The sequence below is a fragment of the Corvus kubaryi genome, unplaced genomic scaffold (genome assembly GCF_017639235.1).
Source record: "Corvus kubaryi isolate FWS band 111438036 unplaced genomic scaffold, C.kubaryi_AGA036_p1.0 split1-37296, whole genome shotgun sequence".
Lineage (NCBI taxonomy): Eukaryota > Metazoa > Chordata > Aves > Passeriformes > Corvidae > Corvus > Corvus kubaryi.
In genome coordinates, this window is record NW_024582075.1 from 9,790,850 (window position 1) to 9,809,078 (window position 18,229).

The following is an 18,229-nucleotide window of genomic DNA, read 5'->3' on the forward strand; positions in this document are numbered from 1 at the left end:
CTTATATATTGTAATAGTGAGAGAGCAGCCTGGTCATAAAACTGTGTCAAACAATATCAATTACATTGCAATTAATTTAGCGGAACACTACACAGCTCAGCTTTGACCTAAACCAAATGGCATTAGATAAATCTGTCCCATTTGTTCTTCAGAGAAAAGATGGGAGTTAAATTTCCAAGCAGGTGTTAGAGTTTAGAATAAGAGCCAGATGTGTATGGAAGCTACTTCAGTCCCATGAGGGTGGTTTTAATTCAGCTATTTCCCTGGAGTACCACACAATCAATGAGTTTCAAATCCTCGGGCTACCTGCCTTTATGTGAAAACATTTCTTCGCAGATTATCACTGAACATGTGTGCAAAAATTAGAGCAGAAATTAAAGGTAAAAAATTTTAACCTCAGAATTTACATGAATATCACATTTCTTTGAATTTCTGCAGTAGAAAGGTGACAACCAAGTGGAAATGTTTACAGAAGAGATGTATCATTATAAAGAGAATTGTAAGCAGTGCAAAACTCAGACCATGGGTATTTAATATTTCTCTAGTGACCGCTTGTTGTAGGCAGTATTTTACAAGTAAGCATATGTAGGTCACATGCAGCACAGTGAAGAGCATTAAAAATAGGTGAATTGAATTAGAGAGAGGTTTCAAAATGATGATTTTGAATGTGTTGGCCCTGCTTCCAAATGTCAGTGAAAGTAAAGTGATGCATTGAATTAATCTACCAATGGCATTCAGTTCTACTTGTTAACATGAGCTTAGTTGGCTTTAAGAAAATAAAACAAGGTAAAGGGAGATATACATGTGAATGACAGGGCTTGGCACTTTCTTGGATTTTGAGGCCTGTGAGCCATGTGTCTTAATTGGGGCCAGTTGGGATCATTTAATAATTGCTGTCAGAAGATCAAATTTAATTCTCCTTATAAAACGACCACAGTGGGATAGAGTTAAAGAAATTGTCATCTGAGATTTCAAATGAACTAAGCTTTAATTAGGTTGATTAGGATGCTGTAAGAGAGAGAGAGGGAAACAGGAAATTGATGCATCTGCTGAGTATCATGCTGGACCTTATATGACAGTACTGTCAAATGTCTTTATTTCAAGAAGATACACATTAGCGTAAAGGATGATAGAGCTAGAACATCATGCATATATAAATGCGTTAGGTATACAAGGTAATTATAACTTTCTGAAATTAGTGGTTTCAAATACAGGTATTAATGCTTTTACAGTCATAATTTTGGGCCTTAAGATTGCTTTTATACATTTTCACATATTCTAAATTATCTTCTTTATTTGCTTACATACTCACTGGTTATGCCAGAGGAGAAGTACAGACCTCAGAATTTCTCTATTGCGTAATACATATTCACTGTACTTAGTTCTCAGGACACTTGCATGACCAAATCCACAGGTTCCAACAAAGAAACTGAGTAAAACATGAAGGTGACATGAAATATTTTTGACAGAAAAAGGAGCACATCTCAGACATGCTTGCATTCCTACCTTGAATCCAATTCTTTGAACTATGCTGCCTGCTACTTTTGCCACAGCCACCTGTTTCTAAGGATATATTTTATCAGAAATCATCTTACATATCAATAGACCTCAAAAAGTGCCATTTCTGAGAAAATGTAATGCACTTTCATGGCCACAAAAAGATTTAACTTGATTAGTATTAGATTTAGTATTGATTACGTTTTTGCTTTTTTTGCATGCTTTTAGGATAATAAGATGAACAATGCTGGCAGTGATCCTGTTAGAAAAACAAAATGCTCATTGAAGGTAGAATGGAGATTATCAAGCAAATTCCTCTGTATTTTCCTTCTGCAAATTAAGCATATTTTGTATATTTCTGTTCTGATATTTGTTAAGAGTGTTGACTTTTTGCATTGGCTTCTGCCAAATGCAGTGTGTTGTGTATGAATAAGAAAGAAATAAATCCAGCTGCATGTGCTAATGGAGTGGTTATAGCTGAGGTTCTGTAAGCAGGGTGTGATGCTCACTTGTGGCTTTTGTAGTTACAGACAGTAGCAGGGGTACCTCTGTGGTAAACACCATCCCTTTCAGTAGAAATTTTGCTTTTACAAGGCTTGAGGTGAGAGCTGTTAGACTCCAATTCTCAAAAAAATCAGAAGATCAAATCCTCATGTGGAAAGTATGAATTAGTTACCTAGCACAGTTTTCAAAAATTACATATGAACTATGATGTGGTTGAGCAGCACACTAAATTAGACGAGGCTATTTATGTCTTTGTAACTAATGCAGATACAAAGCTGCAGCTCTTTTAGCTCTTTATCATATCACAGCATAATTCCTCAGTGTGTTGATTATCTTAGGTTTCTCTCTCTATTTTCATGTGAATATTTTTAACAGAAATATATCTATTGTTTGCCTAGTTTTTAACCAGTAAGGAAAAAAATGAAATTTATAGATATCACACTAAGCTAGAACAGAAATTTTTTTCCCCAGTAGAGATTTTAAGCCAATTGTTTCAGACATTTTTTCTCTCATAAGGCTTTTTTTTTTACTTTTTTTACATGGAAAATTCCATGTTATCTTTCCTTTCTTACAAGCAGCTTTATCTGTTTATGCATTTTCTTAGTTTCAAACCAGTGGGAATCCAGTTCGGATCTTTGAGCATAGAGAGATCCTTCTTGTCAAGATGCAGCCAGGACGTAGAAAACAAATAGCTTCAGCCAATGATTTGTGGCGTGCTAGCACTAACAGATATGGCCACATACTTTATTTCTCGGTAGTCAAAACATTCCATTTTTTCCAACAGATGCTTCATCCTGAGCATGCAGAATTGCAGACATGAGGCACAAGGCAATATATGTGCAAGGTTTATTTCCTATCAAGTGGCTTGTGAATTTTTTGTAATTGTAAGTTCTTCATTGCTATAGTGCCACTGTACATTTTTTTCCTTTCTTTCAGAGCAAATCCATTCCAAAGTTGTGTGTTTCTACTTAAATTGTCTGTGTTTTGTATGTTTAACAGCAGTAACCTGTCCTAATTTATGAGCTTTGCCATTAGGAAGGACATATATTTCACAGAGGTGGTTCCTCACTTCTCTGCAGTGAAATGCAGGTGTGGGGTTTCTTTTTTTTTATTAGCCTTATTATGTACCTGACATACATTTCATCTCCTTTTGTCCTTGGGAAAAAAAAATTATCTGAGTGGGATTGGAAGAATTAATGTAGACTTTTGAGTTGTCATGGTCATTGGGAAGATAGATATATTTTCCTTGCTTTTTTTTTTCCCCCCTTCTTCCTCCTTCTCCTGCAGACAGCCTGCAGCTGTCTCTGGGTAAGGAGTTGAGTTCAGGGAGTGTCATAGTTCTTATACTCATATTTATCATATTAGCATTCTCACAAAAAGACAGCTTAGCAGCTCTCCACAATGTTGTGCAGTCTACATTTCAGAAGAATCATATTTAATTCTTGACATTTCTGGGAAGGTCAGGAATTAAAGCGAAAAAGATGTGTTTCTATAACCGAATACACAAAAAAGAGAAGCAGAACATCTCTGTGTCTAATCATTCCTCTTTAAGAAAGAAATTACCAGATGAAGGATATACTAATCTGAGGTTGCATTAAAAAACTAATAAAGGTACTTAAATATGAGTTATGTGTTTAGGGCTATATTATAAGAAAACAAACCTTTTGTTTCTGTGGTAGTATAGTTGTAGCTAAAATAGTCTAATACCATGGACAAATTATTTCTAGACAGAGATAATGTATCTCATTTTCCAGCTTCTATAGCTGGAAACAAAGGATCAGTTTGGGGTACACTGAGGAGCCAAAGAATTATACAACATAAAGGATTTTTTCCAAAATTATTAGTCTTCCTTAGGTACTAACTCTGCTTCCATGTTTACCTGACTTCATTTTTCAGTACTAGTGGTGGATCTGTTCTAATGTTGGTATGAGTTAAAAGGAGTAGAAATAAAAATCATTAACATAGAAATCAGTAATATTCTCTAAATTTAAAGTCACATCTGTCTGAGACTTGTTCCATCTTTGGTGAGTCAGTGATGGATTTGGATGCCTGGTTGCATCATACAAGATCTAATAGCAAAAAGTAAATTAAAAAATATCTGAGCCATTATAATCAAAATTTTCAAGCCTGGGTAGGTGTTATCATACAGCAAAGTACTATCAATTAACTTGAGATTCTGGCATACACAGATTCCATGGGACTCCAAATATTTGTACAGATTTAGTGGAATTTCAGTGGCTCAGGACACCTGTGAAATCTTTCATGTTTGATTACCTCATTTCTCTGGTAGGAAGCTGAACCATGTTAAGAGTCATTGTCCATTTTTGGCTTGAGTAGCTAACCAAATTCAGGGTATTATACAGGTGATTGCCATTAGGGCAGGGAAACTGATAAGTGACTCAAACATTTCCTTAATACTGTTTGTTTACAAAGCTTTACTATATCTCTAAATGCAACAAGCCTTGAGAATTGATGTCCATTATCAGGTATTAATGTTTGAGTTCCCTATCCTATCAGCTGAGCTCTTTCCCAATGTTTCTATATATTCAGCTTCTCCTTATCATCACAAATTACAAACCTTTACAAACTAATACCTAGTAGAGCTCTTTGCTGTATTTTTTTCAAGTTTTCAAGACTATAAGATCACAGAAATTATGCTTACTAGCAATAACCTTATAAGTTCTATCTCTTTCATCTTCCAGACATTACTCAAATTACTCTTAATATGGCAACACCATAAGCCACACTTCCAATTCAGAAAAAAACGTTATGCCACCCCAACATATTTATACAGTTTTCACATCAAGATATTTCCCATCACAAACATGAAACAGTTTTAATTTGGTTCAAGCTTTACCTTGGCAATTTTTGTCACCTTAATTATGTTGGAAAGGATTCCTTTTATTAACCCCATTGACAATGTTTCTATAGAGTCTGTTTTCTGGTAGAAGTACGTATTTTCTTACAATGAGGAACTTATTTGCATCTCAGTTTTTTTTCTCTTAATTTCTACATTCATGTTCCTGGTTTCATAGTATTTTCATCTACAGTTTTTTCCTCTATTCTACCTCCTTAGATCATCCTTCCTAATTTTTATCTTAAACTTTGAACCAACTATAGTCCTCAGTCATTTATTTGTTTGGTAATTTAAAGACACTTTGGGTTCTTATTATGGTTTTTTTCTATTTATTTATGCCACAAAAATAGTTTCTAAAAGCATTCTCTTTTCTCTAAAATCTTCCTGTGATGATTCATTTGCAAATGTGTAAGATATTCGTTTTCAAAATATGATTATGAGGTTCCTGCATTCCAAGTCTTTGTTCCTCCTCACAGAGATGAAGTGGTAGTGCAGCACAAACCTGGAATAGCAGAACTCAGCTACGTTGTTAAACATAGATATGTATGATTACAGTGAGAAAAGGGAGGATTCCTTTGGAGGATTCCAAAGGAGGATTCTTTGAGTGAGAAGAGGATCCTGGGTCAGAGTGTGTAAAATTTCTCTGAAGCTTGTTGGATGAAAACAAATGAGACCAGGCCTGTGTAGATCTTGACAAGTCCATCCGTTCTATCCAAAATTTACTTCTCTTCTCCATCCATTCCATCTATTGCTTCTAGGCTAATCGTTGACCATAGCTCAGACAGACACTGTCTAAGTGCATGTACCAAGCTTCCTTGCATTTCTGCAATTCAGCAAATTATAAGCAGAAAGTCTTACCCCTTAGGAATCTCTTAGGAAATAATCCTTTTGAGAATTAATCCATAACTTCTTCAATAGAGGAAATCTAAAATTGCCTGTTACTGATATTGGCATTACTAAGCACTTGTACACAAGTTCAGACTATGATTTGCTATTGTATTATACAGCTTTTTCCAATAATACCTGGAATTATCCCCTGATTCTTAAAAGCTGCTTTGGGGATATAAGTTACACAGACTTCCTCACATACAAACATTACTAACAAATCTGTACATCTAGATCTAACCACAGTCAGAGACTGCTTTCAGGTGATGCAATAACTTAACACTAGAGATCTTACACTTTTCCTGTAATAAGCCAACACTCTTTAAAGTCATTTGTGTTTAAGAGTGCTCCCACATTATAGCACTAGTATTTTACCTTGTGTGCAAGATGTCTTTCAATACAAGTAGACCCAAACCAGAGTAGCTCCAAGACCTTTTCAGCTCACAAGATGCTAAACCTTACCCTGATAAATGCTGAAGTGCTTCCTCTTTTTAGCTCAGTAAATGACAGACTGAATTTGTGAAACACCTTTCATTATATTCTTTATGCATCTAGTAACTATAATGCAATCCAATCAAATTATTAGCTCAAAACTGTCAAGACTCCTATGTGAATTTGCAGTGGTCCAATTTCTCAAATCCATTTTCAGTCTGGTTTCTATTCGTAGGCAGTCTCCATTTCAAAACAATTAGATGATTCACTTTTCAGTCCTTTATTTTTTCCCCTTTTATTATTAGCATGTCTAATTGAAGAAACTGCTATGCTTGAGCCAGTCTCTGAAGTACCTTATAGGTCTTATTCCATTTATATTGGTCACACTCCCATTATGTCCATATAGCTGCTAAGAGTACATCATGAATCTAACCATAAACATGTAGACCTTTTCTTCAAACTATTTACTTTAAATTTTTTTCTTTTGGGTGATGGGTACACATGGAAATACCACCCAATAGTTATTGTAGTTTTAAAATTGACTCTTCACAGGTATATATTTTATACCATCATTTGACTTAACTGCTTACTTAAAATCTGCATTAGTGTCTGCATTCTTTGCTTCACAAATCAAATAGCCCATTTTAGCCATCTTTAGAAATGTTGTAAATTAGCCAAGTCTTCCTTTCTTCATCAAGCATAGCAGGCACATATCTTATGCCTGGAGTCCAGGCAAACAGTTTTCATCTGGTGGTTGCTTCTTTTGGCGTACTTCTGCAAGGAATGACTCACCATCTGTGGCAAATTCCACAATCACTTGGATGTATTTTGGTCTTCTGTCATGATTTTTTACCAGCATGACCAGGTTTGGTATAGCATGCATGCAATATTCATAAAATCCTTCTTCACTATGCTGGATGGATGCTTCTCAGCACATTCTGTGAAAGGTAAGATAAGTCACTCTTTTCCTTTCATACAGCCATGGATTGACTTAAATAGAGAAGCAGCTACAGACAAAGTATTCTGTGTCTGGATACCTCAGTCTCTTGAAAAGCAGGTTCTATGGCATAGAGAAATAGGGCAACTGTTAAGTGTCATCTTCTCCACTGTTTTGGCAATGATATTTAGTTTTCCCTCAAAAAAATTTCAGGGGATCTTTGCAAAACAAGAAACTCTTCCACCCATGCTGCACAAGTTCTTGCTCTGTGAGATAACTTGGTACTGTATCTGAATTATAAGCTACATAGACCACAGCTGTCTGAAGCATTCTTACAATGAGTCTTCAAAATGTTTAATTCCAAATTGGAAAAAAAAAAAAAATAATCACACTGCAAAATATTCTCATGGCTTTTCCAAGGCATAGAAAATAATGGTATTGATTAAGCCAGTAACTCAGCTGCAAGAGAGGAATTTTTCTGCAATTCATTGCTACATTTTCATTATACTAGGAATATGTTGAAATGTAAACAAGAAAATAAGGTATAACTCTGGAAGCTCAGATTTAAAGTAAACACTTTCTACTATCCTTTGTACATAAACACGCAAACTAATAAATGGAGTGAAATAATCTTAAAAGTCCAGTAGGTGCTTTCAAAATCAGTTGAAAAATTAATGAAATATTAATTCAAATCAAATTATTTAAGTTTTCTCTTAAACTTCTATGTAACAACTTAGATATAGGGAATGATTTTGTAGTTTGCAACTTTTTGAACATTTTATTCCAGCTGTGGTTCAGAACTTCATTGCCCTTGAATTATTCTCCATTATAAATTAAGCTCATGCCATAAGTCAGAAGTCAGGTTAGATAACTGAAACGATAACAAGCCTTGGTAGTTACAGATTACAAATATTTTCTTTGTGTACAGACTTTTTGGTTTGACTTACTGTCTCTCCAGTAGTCTCCAGTACTTCATCTATTATAATATATCCATTATGGTGTAAAAGTTTGTTTTATATTTCCTGGAGCCAAATGATCTCTTGAGAGTTAAATTTAGTAGATTAAAATGAACTCTCTTCCAACCTTTTCATATGGCAGCCTGCCCATAAGATCAAAACACATAACTGTAGGTTATGTTTAATTTCTAAATCAGAGTGTTGTGGACAGATGTTTGAAAGCTTAAGATGACTCAGATTCATTTTTCATGGCTTTCTGCCTGGAAAACCATACTGTAGATCGTACCATTTTTGCTTTATTGGTATATTGCCATGGTGATGGCATATATAATTTTATCATAACCTTCTGTTAATGGCCCAAACTGTATCTTTTGTAATGACCATGCAACAAAACCACCATGTAAATGTGAAGAACCACTTCTCTCTTTAATGTCAGCTGATCTCAGTCAGATAACATGATATATGCTAACTATTTTCACCCTTCTCTGCATTTCTTTAAACTATATCCAGCTCAAGGTGACAGACACAAAATGAGTAATGTCTTCAATTGATGCAGTATGCCCAGCTGTTTCTTCACTGTGTAGCTGTCTTTGTCTGTGTGTGGAACATAGCCGGGGATTTTACAGAAAAATTTGAGTGACCATTTTATCTTAATATGTGTCCCTCACTGTTGATGTTTATGGTTATGTTGCAGTTTTTGCAGCTAATTTTTCATCAGAAAAGTAGACAACGTGCGCTTACTCAGTACATTCACATTATTAGACAGAGATTCAAAACTTGTTTGAGAAAACAGGTTTGCATAAAAAGATTTCATAGACCTTTAGAGTTACTTATATATATCAAGATAAGAATGGTAAGAGAAAGGGAACAGCACTTTTTTGTTTACTTCCTTATATCAGCATAATAAAAAAAATATTGTTTTGTTCTTCAGTTTTAACCTAATTAATCCACTCAGAATGCAAGCTGTTTAAAGTAAGAAGGACATCCTTATGACAAGTTTGTTACTTTTGTAAAGCCATGAATATCCTAACTTCTAGCACATTTTAACTTGGTTTTTCTCTGGCTGCCTTCTTGTTTATAAATTAAATATTGTTACTGTCTTGTTTTGATACTCCTTATTGCTCCTGGTGTAACTTCTCAAAGGACTCTCTGTCTGGGGTGTTGCAGCAGAGCAGATTCAGACAGTTCTGCGCGGAGAAGGAAGTGGACAGTTTTGGTTCCCATTTTGCACTTCTGGAACAGTTTAGGGAAGGAAGCACCTTTACACCTTTTATTGTTCGTGGTTGCTGACATAATATCCTTCCCTGACTGCTCTGTGCGTGCTTCCTGCCATTCTGTCGAGATTCTTCTGTGTTGCAAAGAAAGGATAGCGGGTGTGCATGTGTGTATATGTGTGCACATATGTCTGTGTGTGAGTGTTCAAAAGAGAGACAGGAGCAGTCAAGTGATTTGCTGCATTTTTCCTTTAGCTCTGTTCCCTTCTCAAGGCTCAGATCAATCTTCTGTCAGCTACCACTACCTCTGCCAAATCATATAGTGAACAGAAGCCCGCCAAAAATGAAGTTCCTCTTTTTGTAAGCAGTCTGTTTTGGTTTGGTTTTGGTTTTTTTCCTTGCTGTTTGGCTTTGCAAAAAAAATGCAGAAAACTATAACACAATAGCATCTAACTGTGTTTCTTTAAATGCAACTTGTTTGCATGTGATTATATCATTAAGTTGGAAGGTTTCTTTTATGTGGAGTGACTTCAACAAAGTTTCTTTTTAGATTCTGTTGGATAATTGAAGCCTGCAGTACTATTTGACTTTTGTAGTACATTCAACTTTTCTAGTCAATGTGCTTTATTAGTGTTCGTGAAATAAAAATTTACCAGTTAACAGGAACTTTAAATACTTAATACTGCAATCCTTGATCCTGCAAAACTTTCAAAAGGTATTGAGAGCACTGATGAAGTCCCAAGCAGCCATGGGGATTTGTTGGTCTCCAGAGTTCTTTACATTCTGTTTGACTTGGAAATTACCAGCCTATGAAGGTTACAGCCCTTGCATGAGATGACTTGATTTACTTATCTGAATTTCACTGAGTGGGAATCAGTCCAGCTATCTTTTTAATGTATGTACTAATGAAATATATAGAACTATGAACAAACGCATAGTAAGAATAGCACTTGAAGGACTGCGTGTTGATAGGTGTGTGCGTAAATATATGTATATACGTCCATATATGTGCATGTCTGTGTCTGTGTGTCTGTGTAAAAGACTGAGATATAGAGAATGCCACAGGCTTCCCAGTTTGTTTGCAGTAGTAGTAAGAATAGCAGAAATGTGGGGGTTTAAAAGGAAATAGATTTGCTACAAAAATTGAAAAACTTTTATTTGAAATTAAACTGGTAGGAAAAATGCAAACTAGGACCTACAGGAAGACTTTTTTTTTTTTTAATCCATGCAAGGAAACTTAACTCACTGCCCGTTTAAGCAAATTTATGTTTCTTTGCAAATTATATATTTTATGCGGATGACCTAATTATATGTTATATGCAAAATTCTGCTTATCAAGTCTTGCATGAATTACTTTAAGATAATTTTGTGTAGATCACAGGAATGTTAAGGTTCTGACTTTAAACTGTCTGTAAAAGCTGTTGTTGTTTGAAGACTGGTCTTAAATATGGAACTGGTAATTGTGTGGGAGGGACTCAACATACTGCTCCTCCGCTAAGATTTTTATCCTTCCTGACAAGAGTTTTCTCAGTACTGAGTTTTTTCTGAACTCACTCAGCATCAGCATCTTGATCTGCAGAGCAGCTCATCCTCACTAACCTCACCACTGCTCTAATCTGCCCACCCTGACCTTCCACCCTGCAGTGAATAGAAGCTTAGGCAGACAGAGGGCTGTAAACCGATAGCACTGGCCTCAGCTAAATGAAAGGAAAGGAAGTTGTTTCATATGCATTTGCTGTGGATTAGAGCGTGGGTTTTCTGCTACAGGGAAAGCCTTTTAGACTCCTTTGAGTCCTGCATGTGCACGGGAAACACCATTCTAACTTGTGCTTTGTGTCAGGGGTAAGACTATAGGAAAAACAGGAAAGAAACCCAATCCAAGGAAATCCAAAATTGTTTCTAAAAATACACTGGGTTTGTTTGTCAACACTGAAAATCAGATAAGACTGTCTCCTAACTTTGTTTGGAAAAAGACTTTTAAAAATACATTTAAAAAATAAATTTATTTCAAAGTTTTGGACTTTTTTAACTCTTTTTTTTGTTGTTGCAAATATAACCACAACCTTTGTATCTTTTTAAGCAGTGAGAAGTTATTGTTTTCAAATATAAAAAGCAACAAAGAATTTTTGCAATCTACATTTTATTATATTTACTATATGAATTGTTCAACATTCTGTGTTCTGCATTACAGTAATGATATATAAATATGCCCAGAAAATAATATAAAAAGACATTCATGTACAGAAATGCAGTAAGTATTATACTTGAACATTTGTTTTGCTCAACAGATTAATTACATCATAGTGGCTAGCTAGAAAACTCAGACTGACTGCTTATTCATCAACCTTTTTTTTCTTAGAGTGATAAAACACTTGAGCAGCTTAAAGTTTAATGTATGCAAAGAAAATCAAAGGATAATTGAGGATCAGAAAGAGTGAAATCTAGCTTTTCTACCTCAATAGCTTTGAATCAGAGCCAAATAATGGATTAAATGACCAGGATATCAGCTTAGTGTTATGTAGCATATTGTGAGAATCTATCAAGTTGGCTGAGAGACGAAATAGGATAAATAAGGAAATACCAGACTCTGTTTTAAAATTACTAATTTTTTATTTCCAAGGCAATAGTTTTACTGCACTGTGGAGCTAATACAAAAACTTCAAAAGAACAGTTAAATTCATGTTATTCAGATTTCTTTTTCCTCTTCCATGTTTCAGAAAACTTTGTGCTGTTCTATTAAAAATATATAAATATACAAATATGGTAAATTAAGATTATTAAAGGGAAAAAACTTGTGTCTTTTACCTTATAGTAGACTAAATATTTGTTGTATTTTTTTTTATTTCCATGGGCTCTTCTATGGTTAAAAATACTTTGTATATGATAGAAATTAATTATGTGGTTTATAACATTTTGTGAATATTTCCCTGCATGGTGTGTTTTTATATGCTGTACGTATCTCTCCAGCTCTGTGACAGAGCCAGCATTGTAAAGCTCATGCATTAATAAAACAGTGAAAATATTTTTCAAAACATTCTTAAATTGTTGTCTGCCTCTATTATTCTGTTTTTATAGAAAATATATGTTTGCAGGTTATAAATCCTTTGTCAGAATATTTTAGATTTTACACTGAAATGAAATGAGGGAAAAGTGCACTAGTGTTTTCTTCAAGTATCTTCAGTAATACTTTCACTGATTTATATCCTTAAAAAATAAGGTTAAGAATTTTGGATTTAAAGTAGGTAATATCTCTTATATATCAAGTAAGGCTTTAATAAATGTCCATCATATTTGCATAATGAGGGAAATTATCACCTCTGCTGTCAAAACACAAAATTGTTTTCCCTTCTGAAATGAATTAGCTGTCCTGCTGAGCATACATAGATACAGAATGGTTCATTAATGCTCTGATTTAGGCAATTTGTCATATTAGAGCTGTGAATGATATTTAAAGGAATCCAATTCCATTAAAATTTTTTACTGTGTATTTCAATCTTTTTCTTTATTTCTTGATCTATTTATGTTTGGGGCTTTCTTTCACAAAAACAAGCCTTTGAATACAATTTTTTTCTCCATGCATTACTTATTTTATAGGTGCAGTAAATTTCTATTATAATTTACTTGTACACTAAATTATAATGAGGATGCTTGGCCAGCTTCATACAGCAACTTTCATGTGGTTATCAGTTTCATAGTATCATTTGATTTCCTTTCTGTGTTTAGCAGGAACGGATGCAGGAGACTGTGAACTGAGTAGTGCAAGTGCTGAAGAAGGAGGTTTGTTTTGAGGAAACAGGAAAGAGGAAGAAAAGAGAAGGGAAAAATACGTAATTTTAAGGAAGAAGGAGAGAAAAAAAAACGGGGACTATGGGGAGAAAAAAGATTCAGATTACAAGGATTATGGATGAACGTAACAGACAGGTGAGTTTCAAAAATACCTGACTTGAACCTTATGTTATATTTATAAGGTGACTTATTATCAAAAGTGATTAAAAAGTTGATAACTTAGTGTATTATGCATATGGTAACATATATGTATACATATATAAAAAGTATTTTAAAATATCAAAGAAAAAATACTTTTGTAAACAACCTGAAACACAGTGTTTTCAAGTTTAGTAACATGCACAGTTAGGAAGTTTTTACTTGAGGACCTGATTCTACAAAAACTGCTGTGTGTGCTCTACTGCACACTTGCTTTGACTTCATTCTGGAATACACATGGTTAACCATATCTGTGAGTTGTTACAGAATACAGGCTTTTAGTACTATATTTTGTGAACTGTTATAATATGATTTATTATAATATGAGGACTTTCATTTAAATTCAGACATCCCAATTATTTATGCTTCTTCACCTTTGCAATGTCTTTATTTTTGTCTCCTTCATATGAAAAATTACACTGCTTCATAAAATGTCTCATCTTTTCCTGTCTGAATTTTTAAAGGAATTTGAGTAGCCTAACATGTTCTAAAATCCACATACAATAATATTAGCCTGTTGTAGTTATAAAACCAATCACTGTTTAACTAGGTCCAACAGGACCAGTTAATTTTTACCTCTGCTTTAAATAAAATGGCTAAGGAGCTGTCACATATTATCAGCACTATGGCTGCTAGTTAAAATATGGTCATAAATTAGAGAATTTGCATCCCTGTTTTCACAAAAATGAAACTCAATAGCTGACATCTTCAAATATAAACGGTGAAAGTTGCTGCTGTTTACAGCTGGTGTAAATGAATGGATGTTTTGTTGAAACTGGAGATTCACAATTATGAGAATCTCTCCATATAATTATTTAATACTATGATTAATGTTCTTCATACACCTGGCTACAATTTAGAAATAATCTTCAGTAGCTGATTTTTAAGAGCTTGATACTGAGTTACTATTAATATAGCAGTACTACTAATTTGATCTATAAATTTCTTCATATATTCAGGGATTTTTTTAAGAAGCTGTTAGTCTTGGAGGATTTTAAAAAGCCATAAAATCTCAGCCTAAGCATAACAACAAATTATAGTCCTTAAATATGCTTTCCAAGAATTTTTAAATTTTGTGGTGTTAGTAGTAACTTGTGATCTCCATAGCAGAAAATCATGTGTAACAGCAAAATGTTCTTTATGATGGATACATTTCATGTTTTTCCTAAAGGTTGGCTGTTCTTGTGAGACAAGCTAAAAAGCAATAATTCTAACAATATAGAATTATCATCATATTTATTTTGATTGTCTTATAGCTCAGAGTTGAAATTGGATTTGAAATTGCATTTGAAATATTGAACTTAATCTATTATTAAATATTAAGTCAGTAGTTGTTTGAAACTTGCCCATGCTACAATGGTTTCTTTTTGAAGGGAACCTGAATTATTCTGTAAATGATAACACAAAATTTTGCCACTCATAACTTTAGTTCATACAACAGCTTCAATCTCAACTTGCTTACTCAAATATAGGATTCGTAGAGATTTTAGCTCCACTTTTTTCAAAAAAATATCTTTCAAGTCCTTAAATATACTTTTAAAAAAGAAGACAGCTAGTGTTCCAAAGCATTCACAGTAGAGTTTCAAGAATTCCAGAACCAGCTTTCAGAACTAATAATTATGAATAAAACCATAACATTAGAATGCCAACAAGTGCAGTGTTAATGTAGGAAGTGTTCGTGTTGCTAGTATTTCTTAGACTCATAGAATCACAGAATGGTTTGGGTTGGAAGAAACCTTAAAGACCATCCAGTTCCAACTCCACTGGGCAGAGAGTCCCTCCAAAAGACCAGGTTGCTCAAAGCCACATCCAGCCTGACCTCAAACACTCCTAAGGGGCAGGGCAGCTGCAGCTTCTCTGGGCAACCTGTGCCAGTGTTTCACCACCCCCACAGTAAAGAAGTTTTTCCTAATGTCTAATCTAAACCAACTCTCTTTCAGCTTGAATACATTCCTTCTCATCCTGTCACTCCATGCTCTTGTAAAAAGTGCCTCTCCATCTTTCTTGTAGACTCCCTTCACGTACTGGAAGGCTATAGTTAAATTCCCCCAGCCTTCTTTTTTCCAGGCTGAACAATCCCAACTCAATATTTGCTAATGTTGATTTGCCACTATGAAGCTGGAGGTATAGATTTACATTATTTTACTCTCCACATCAAAAAACTGGCTTGATTCTGGTTTTTATTTTTACTAATATGTTAATGATAATTTTAAAAATATTTCTACTGACTTTATCTTGCATTTAGTGCCCTGATAAAAAGCTCAATTAAGCCAGTGAAAAGGTTTTGGAGTGTGGGATCAGGCTTTTTAATTGTAGTAATATATATGTGATCAAATAATATTTTCAATAATAGTTGATTGAGGTTTTAACCACTTATATGAGATGTAATCTTTCACCAGAACCTCACTGGTTCTTAAAATATCACAAGGCATTGCTGTTTTAGTGTAGCAGCATCAGTTTATTTGTTTTCTAACTTGCACACTTCCAGTAATCTTAAAATATTAACTTTTTTATATTTCTATATTTTCTTCTTATTTGATTGCATAAATATATAAATATATACAAAAAAAAAAGATTAAAAGATTGCAAAAGAAAAAAATTGTTAAAAGTTTTTGATTAGTAAAGCTAAGATAACAGTTCAAGCACAGTTCTACAAAGCCTCTTTTTAGCTCCATTTACAGATAGAGACATTTTCTTTCTACCTCACCAAAAAATGTATGCAAGAATGGCAGCAAGTCAGTTGGCTAGAAACTGCCTTATTGATGTATATATTTAAACATAGTGTGGTTTCACAATACAAGGTATGTTACATATGATATACCTGGATGGTGCATCCTCAGCTGTTCTCAAGCACATAAATCCTCTGCAGTACTGCACATGCTGGTAAAAATATGTGGAACACGTATCATATGAGGAGATATAGCAGTAGTTTAATTATTCTGTCTCCTCTCCCAGTGCAAAGGTGAGTCTATTTGGAAAGCAGGATATTTGCAAAAAGGTTCAAGTTGTTAAAAGACCTGGGGAACAAAATTTTTGTCCTTGCTTTCCCAGCCTCCTGAATAGTTACCTATGTCAACCATTTAATGGTGTATTTGTTCTGTCAGTGAAACAGCTGTTTCCTTGCACACTACTATCTGCTACAGTTGGAGACTCCCCTATTCTTCAAAGGGCTTGTATGAGTGGATTGAGAAGGACAAAAATAGTGTTGATTTCCCTTCAAGAGAATTTCCTCTGAGCAAGTCTAGTTGGTTGGATTTGTGTATTTAGGGATCATCCTGGTAATAAATAAGTTCAAATTATCCAGAGTCAGATTTCTCACTGCAAATCTCACAGAAATATGCAATATGAGGATACAATCTGTGCTTTTCCAAAAACTATTTGAAACTTTGATTTCTGGGGATAAATTAAAGGAAATCTACTGCAACCTAGTTATTAGAGGCCCAGTCCTTTTACCCTGGCCTGCTTAAGAGTTCTCATATCAAATTTAGTGAGTGCAGAATTCAGGCTTCTAACTTGGAGGAGCCATTAATTTAATGTTGTTTCATGTGGGCTGCAAGTTGGCTGTATTTTTCTAGTGCTCATTGTTACCTTGTGGTGACAAAGGTGGCAAGAATGTTTGACCCTATGAAGGATCATGAATTCTCTTTGGTTGTAAAAGTTTCAGAGAAACCTATCTGAAAAATTCCCTTTTACCACTCTTTGGCACATGTAGAATGGGTATGAATAACTGCTAAGGCTAGATTAAATGTTTATTTATTTTGTTTAGTTTGGTTACCACCACAGTATTAAATGGAAATAAAAACTCTCAAGTGAATCCTGCTATAAGCAGCCAATGTGATGAAATACTTTCTTTTTATTCCTGTGATAATTCTTGGATAATATAGTCTTCATAGATGTGGAATGAATCCCTAGTAATATTGTTCAGGCTCATGAGGTTGTGCTAGCCTTGTCAACAGACCATTCAAGTAGACTGTGACTGCTTGCATGATATTAATTGCAGCATCAGCAGAATCGATAGTCAAAAATATTAGCATTGACATCTGATGCTAGAAGTTCCTGACTACTACTACAAGTTCTTTCTGCAGAAATTTCAATTGAACAGATTGGAGAAGGCTTCTGTGAACACTTCTACGTTAGTTAAAAAAAAGGAGGAGGGTCATTTGGAAAAAATGTGTGAACTTTATTTTCCTGTGTTTTCTTAATTGAAAGAAATAATTCAGCTACCTTTATCATGGTAAACACATGAGGGGGAAATTGTATTCATCTGCCTCAGAAAAGTCCTTGTATTTTTTCTGTGCTTTTATAAGTCTGAAATATTTTGTTAGTTTTAATGATAGCCTTTTGCGGTCTGCTTTATATGGGGACAATCTGAAACTCTCTTTGCAGCCATCCAGACAGGGCTGTCCAGGCCTAAAATAAATAGGTGTAATGACATAAATGATATTGTATTACTCTTATACAAGGTCTCTCATAAAATATCTCATTAAGTCAATGGTCTGAGAGCTAAATCTAGAGGTTTGACCTAGGAACGAGGGCATATTGACCCAATGTTTTTTGGTGTCGGATCTGGAACACTCTCTTGCATTTGATCCCCATTTTTTTTCTAATTAGTATTAGGAAATATGAAGTCTTACAGGGTAATGCACCATTTTTTCTCCCTATGATTTTCTTGCTCATTAGTTTTGCATTTTTTTCCTACTTGTGAAAAGTCACAATTAAAACTGAGTTTATCTTATCTCATGATTCTGCACAGTGTTCATTTATTTCAATTTTTAATGAGCTGCCTGCGCCTTAATTATTATTAAACACCATAGTAAGTGTACACTTCAATATTAAGGTGTTTAACATTGAGACACCCTTTTTAAAGCATCGTGTCTGTGTAATTCAGTAGGGTATAACAGTAACAAACACTTGCTGTTTAATTTTTTGATGCCCAGACTTTTTACCATTCTTTAATTTCAGA

General features: G+C 34.4%; 1 protein-coding gene across 14 annotated transcripts in view; it reads left to right on the forward strand.

The window, feature by feature from the left end:
* Window positions 1–18,229, forward strand: part of MEF2C (myocyte enhancer factor 2C) — a 125,671-nt gene that overhangs the window by 34,899 nt on the left and 72,543 nt on the right. For 13 of the 14 annotated variants that reach the window (XM_042013254.1, XM_042013261.1, XM_042013255.1 and 10 more), the window contains one exon: window positions 13,006–13,203. In XM_042013254.1, coding sequence (XP_041869188.1) covers window positions 13,150–13,203 — 54 coding nt within the window. In that variant the 5' untranslated portion in view covers window positions 13,006–13,149. The remainder of the gene's footprint in view (window positions 1–13,005; window positions 13,204–18,229) is intronic. The other variant, XM_042013249.1, reaches the window with a different exon arrangement.